General features: G+C 37.4%; 1 protein-coding gene across 1 annotated transcript; it reads right to left on the bottom strand.

The window, feature by feature from the left end:
• Positions 1-1,852: 1,852 nt before the first annotated feature.
• On the bottom strand, positions 1,853-5,655 carry LOC146666349 (sterile alpha motif domain-containing protein 3-like). The gene is made up of 7 exons (XM_085411346.1): positions 4,618-5,655; positions 4,290-4,448; positions 4,044-4,131; positions 3,015-3,221; positions 2,579-2,750; positions 2,370-2,449; positions 1,853-2,265 (listed from the first exon to the last, which is right to left on the bottom strand). Exons 1-7 carry the CDS (start codon positions 4,905-4,907, stop codon positions 1,969-1,971), a joined length of 1,293 nt encoding a protein of 430 aa, XP_085267472.1. The 5' UTR covers positions 4,908-5,655; the 3' UTR covers positions 1,853-1,968.
• Positions 5,656-6,064: the final 409 nt, after the last annotated feature.

Here is a 6,064-nt window from a genome sequence, read left to right as displayed (position 1 = left end):
CTCTGTGTTCTTTGTGCTTCTCTGGTATGTTTTGGATCAATACCATTTTGAAAAAGGTGATGTTTGACTTTGTAAGCCTACTTAACCTTCATTGTCATTTTACTTTTGTCGTGAGATTGAGGCTGAAAAGATTCTCGCAAAGGTGAACGGAGCCTCTCCTGCTGATTCCTTTCTTCAGGTTGTTGTGCTAAGCTAAGCTAATAAAATGCTTGCTGAAGCCTGAAATTTCTTGGCAGGAAATCAGAGTCATGTGTTACGCAGGGTCTAGTTTACTGTATAGCAGCTGTATAACACAACATAACCACAATGCATTCTTTTTTTTAACAGTAAAATAACTTGGACGCCCTGCATGTCTCAGCTGTTTCAAAACCTGATAATTATAGGTGTTACCTATAATTAGATAAGGCCAACTGCTTTCAAGTATGCAGTTCTCAAGATGACTGACAAGTACTCAGGTAGATACTTGATCAGTGGGTGGAGCAGTAACCGCAAATGTTATTACACTGAAACCAATTGCAGCTTAAGGTTTTCTTTCAAGTCTCCACATCAAAAGACAGTGACAGATATGTTCCATTTAAGGAAAAGAAGCGGCCCTCAATGCGCTGGCAACTTCTGTGCACTAAGGAAACATGTATTCTCCAAGTGGTTGGCAAGCGGTTGCTGAAAGTTGCTGGCAGTTGGGTGAAAATGGTTGCAAAGTGGGTGCCACACTAAAAGCCTCCTTGTTTGGTTGGTATCATATTGCCACGGTTGACTGCATGAAAGACCCAGACTTGTCTGCAAACACTCACTAACTGACAACCTTCAAAGTAAAAGTACTATTTAGTGAGAATCTGATGAGCGCAAACAAGTCAGTGTCTTTCATGGAAACTACAGGCAGCCATGGCAATCTGCTAGGACCGTAAACAATCAAAAGAGGGTTTTTGGAGCAGTACTGTATACCTCTTAGCAAATAATCTACCAAATGACAACAACCAACTACCTCCAGTAAACACTCGCCACCCTGTCCTCAAAGTACATGTTTTTCTCTGGCGAGTACCTTGGTAACGCATCCCATGTTTGGATACATCTCAAGAGAGATTTTGGCCCCTCTTGTTTACAGAACTCTAAATCCTTTAGGTTCCTTGGCTTGGTAACTTGGTAACCTGAAACTTCAACATTCATTTTGTTGGAAATGAATAAACTTACAATTCAGCTACATGTAGCTAACATGACATCACCCACTGGTTAGTGAATCCTACTGTAAAGCCTTCAGCTTTATAGATAAAACTTAATTAGGAGGGGTACATCTGGCAGTGCAACTAAAGGCACAGCACCCTCAGATGTGCAACAATGTGTCTTGACAGTAGCCACAGCCTTAAACATACCTCTAAGTGGACGCAGAGTCCAGTCCAATGAGTGAACCTCATTTTGTATTCAGTATGATTTTAAGCTAGTGATGGAGAATGATAAATTCATCCTTATAAAAATTTTTATTGAGATCAAAAAATCAAGAAAAATGAAGGGTTGTTTTACCATACACACTCAGAAATTAAAGTACAGAAATGTACCTATAGGGGTACAATGTCTTGTCACTGGGGTGGTACCCTCTAAGGTACCGTTCTGTACCCTAAACTGTGGGTACTGATTTGTACCCTTGTAATTTGTACCTTTTACACGTCAAACCTGTACTTTAAAGGGCAAAGTTGTACCCTTAGTATAAAGTACAAAAAAGAACCCTTAAAAGGAGTACAAAAATGTCTTTCTAAAGGTTCAGTATCTACACACAGATTTCCTATATTTTTCCTCTCAAGATTTGAAAAATTGAAGATACAAAGTCAAAAATACTTGTCACATTTATTACCTTCTTAAATACATTGCTTAACTGTTACATACAAACTGTTATCAACAGAGTATGTGTCATAAGCTGCAACATCAATTTCCTGTCCAGGTTTTAGCACCGTCCATTCACTATCAATGGCATGGTGGTCAATACAGAAGATTTATTTGTCTGGTGACTGTGATTGGCAGAGGCCGGTCCTCACCCTCATCTATTTTCACAATGTACTTTTGGAGAAAAATCAGGGTGTTCTTCAGATGTTTTGGATAAGCAAGGTTGAAGACAAAATACAAGCAGAAAGAAGAGATGATTCCTTCAAAAATACACGAGCTTCTGCACACTTCACTGCCATCCAACTTCACAATGTTTGGAGCGCTTCTGGAGAACACTGGTTTCCAGTCTTCATGAAGTAGCTGAACAGTTGGATAGGGGGTTTTAGGATGAACCTTTGAAGTCAAAAGAGAAGGTAGAGGAAAGCAATATCTTAGTCTCTTAACAAAAGATACATTTGTTTTCGTTTTATATAGACTAAATATTTTAATACACACACCTCTCCAAGTATGACAAAGAGATCCAGTTTCTCCTTGAAGACGTATGGCAGGAATAAAAGTGCAGCCCTTGTGTCAAGATCTGCCAAAAAAACAACAACAAAAAAAACAACAACACAAGATTACCCATGCATTTTATCTGGCATTTCCAGTTACCTATAAAAATTATATAAAATGGAAGCCTTGAAGTTAAAAAAAAAAAAGCAAATACCTGGTAGGTCATCAGTGAGAGCCTCCTCTCTTGCATCAAGGTAGAGCTGGTAGAGTGGGGTTTTCCCTCGTGTAAGGTCAATCACCTTTGCTGCAACACATGAGAGCCCTTCACGAAATTGCTGGCTTACATTACCCGTTGTTGGTTGGATCCACCCGAGTTCGTTGCACAGCTACAAGTAAAAAATTCATTTTCAGTACAAAATAACAGTGTATGAAAATGAAATAATCTAAAGTTGATATTAATTATGTATGGTGCTGCATAATTATTTTTTTTATAGAATTTAACAACAATACTGTAAGAAGTTACATGAACATACAAAAAAAGGAAAGAGGGACAGATGAAGAAAGCAAGGTCAAGGGCAAATAAAATTTACTACTATAAACATGTTAAATGTGACAGCTATTTCCAAGTTCAATTCAGCTTTCTGACTTACACCAGTAGGCATCCCTAAGAAGGGGTACTTCTTCAACACATCCTCCACAGGCATACCATCTGCAATTTCTTTCTGCCGCCAAGCAAACGTTTGCTGCATACGGTTATGAACCACCATGGTATCTGGTTGCATCTTCTGATATTGGCACTGTAAGACCTTTAAGTGGGCGTCTATGGATAATAAATCCTCTCCTTGGACGCATGGTCCCTTGAAAGAAAGCAAGAGTGAGAAGAGAAAGTCAAAACAGATTAGAAACCCAACATAAGACTAAATATACAATTAGAGCTGACACAATCTGTGCATCACAAAGAACTTATATCGGTTAAAGTTAACCGATACCATGAACCAATATTTAAAATATGGAAACTCTGAAATAATTTCACATAAAATCTTAATTGTTAACTTGAAATTTTAGTTTTGGAGTCATATTTAAAATGTTTTTTTTTTTTTTGTTTGTTTTTAAAATCTAGTTCACCCTCTTTTAGCGCCTTCCAATTAATAATTTTTTGTGAGGTAGAAGTATTAGCACTGGTACTTTGTATTAGCAAGTGCTCTAATCCAAGTATTGGTATTGTTTCGGTTTGAAAAAAGGGGTACAGTTGCATCCCTAATCCTTAGTTTTAGATGCAATAACAGATGCAAGAACATTTTATAGCTCAAGATGTCCCTCACACCAACCTGACAAACATTTCTCTGACTTGTTCGTTGACATTTATTAGGCTGCCCTCTCCTCGTAGAACCAAACTTCTCCTTACAACGTCTCACTGCCTCACTGTCGACTAGTGGTGCCCACTCTGATTTGAATTTACGTCTCAAAGACATATGCCATGTGTGCTTGTTGAACAGAAACATAAGTTACTGTAAAAACAATCTACACAAAATACACCCAACAAAGAATCAGTAAACATACTTCATACAAACCTACTGAGAGGCTACAGATTGTCTTACTAACAAAACAAGATTGAAAAAAGCTTCACTTTTACTTTGTAATCTTGAAGGAACCTTATGCAAATTTTAAATTTAACTTACATAACCATTTCCCTCACGATCCTTGAGGAAAGGATACTTCATTACCAGCGTCTTCACAGCTTGCACATATTCAGAATTTGTGGGATACCTGTAATATCAGAAGAAACATAAGTGTTAGAGCAACTGCTGACAAACAAACTTTATCAAGTGTCAGTTATTGTTTCTTAGTAATGTAGCGTTTATTTTCAATATGACAGATTCAGCTTTTTCTAAAGCAACAAGCTAACATTACCCTGATTAACTTACATAGTATACTGTGCCACAGCTTCATATAGAACTCTGATTATTGTGTGTCTGTCCCTTGGATTTTTATGGCACGGTTCTTTGTTGTCCAGTTTTAGTTGCAGATTTTTGGGAAATCTTGGAATTTCAAAAGAGGCTGGCAGTCTCAAAGTATTTTCATTGCTGTGAAAACAGTTAAGTGTTTGTTTTTATTGCATGAATTGAAGTATAAAACACTACAGTAACAATACATATGGTAGAAACAATGATCATATTAACTAAATCCTAAAAGTGCATAACGGCCAACATGTATGCTTCAGACATACTAACTTCATTATAAATAAGAAAATACCTTATTGAAGTTGACGAAGTAGATGGTTGCCAGTCTTCTGGAGAGACAGTCTGTAGAGTCAGCCTCACTGAAGATTCCTTCATCCTTGACACAAATTGGTTGAATTTAACCTGCTTTTTGAAGGATCCTTGGAAAAAGGTATGCAACCATAGTCTCAGTAAGACCGCAGTCAACTGTGTCACCATCAACCTCATTGTCTGCAAGATAAATGGTAGTACAAACTCTAAATTCCATGTAAGGATATTTATCACCACATTTTTACATGGGTAAAAACCGTATATCACACACATTAAAACCTTTTGTACAACTTCTTTCAGTTCAAAGAAATATTCATTAAAAAAAATCAGTAAATTTAATAAACCAAATTTTTAGAGTGAATCCTCTCGATATGCAAAGTTTTCATTTTTAAATTTAGATGTTTGTTTGGGACTACTGGACACAGGAGAGCAGAGTCTGAGCATGCTTTTGTGCCCTTTCAAGTTTGGAAGAAAAAAAAAAGACTAGAATGCTGTAATTTGTTAATATTCACTACTAAGGTGACTCCTTTCTCCAGATTTCCGACAGTTTCTGCCGTCTGTTCTTTCAGACCGATTACTTATAGCGATAACACCCGCAGGACCGTATTACAAGCTCAGATTACATGCTGAAAAAGTTCCCACATTGCTTAAAACGCGACTATCAAACCCCAGCTGCGACACCCTTGTTATATTTTAAACAAGTGCAGCGTCAAGATATTTCCTTTAAACGTTATATTCAGTGTGTGTTGATGGCCTTGGAATGGATGTAAAAACGTGATTTTATTAAACCATTAATACACTAACCGTAAACTGCATTCAGCTACCAGGGAATCAAATTTCGCGCCGTTCCGCTGCGCAGGGGTTACCGAACCCATAGACTGTGGCCGAACCACATATATAAGTTCAAACTTATACAAATACTATGTGTACACATTTTTCATTTTTCAGAACTGTGACCTCAACTTTACACATGAAACGTTTATAAAAACGTTTGTAAAGAGACATAATTTGAGCTAAGAGAGTGCCGAAACTAGCTAAATTGCTAATATACGTTAAGCTAGGCTAAACCAATAATTAGTAATTACGCTACATTTTTCTTTAAATAAAACTTACCTCTGAAATGCTGAGCTTCAGCTTCGGTGACATCTAAGCCCCACTCTTGTATTTTTGTTACGAGTTCCTCGGTTGAAAGTAGGGTTGCCAACTCCCTGAAAAATAAATAAGGGACACCTCGTGGCCAGGGCCGGGCAACCCAGTTGTCTTCACCCTTCCCAGTGTGGTAGCTCTTTTTTTTGTGTGTGAAATTATTTTTTAACCATTTGACTTGAATTTGATTTAAGCAGATGCATATTCTTTGTGATATGACCATATGGGAAACAAATGATCATTTAGCCGTTTATTTTTAGCTCAAAATGACAACATTAACACAG

Source organism: Rhamphochromis longiceps, linkage group LG7, assembly GCF_057381845.1.
Source record: "Rhamphochromis longiceps isolate RC_006_pf linkage group LG7, R_longiceps_female_GT1.1, whole genome shotgun sequence".
Lineage (NCBI taxonomy): Eukaryota > Metazoa > Chordata > Actinopteri > Cichliformes > Cichlidae > Rhamphochromis > Rhamphochromis longiceps.
This window is presented reverse-complemented; position numbering and strand designations above follow the sequence as displayed.

Coding starts and splice junctions, on each gene's coding strand:
- LOC146666349 (XM_085411346.1), bottom strand. CDS start 4,907: ATGTGTGTGATATACGGTTTTTACCCATGTAAAAATGTGGTGATAAAT. Junction 4,132..4,289: donor GCTGTGGCACAGTATACTAT/GTAAGTTAATCA, acceptor CTGATATTACAG/GTATCCCACAAATTCTGAAT. Junction 3,222..4,043: donor ATCGTGAGGGAAATGGTTAT/GTAAGTTAAATT, acceptor CTTTCTTTCAAG/GGACCATGCGTCCAAGGAGA.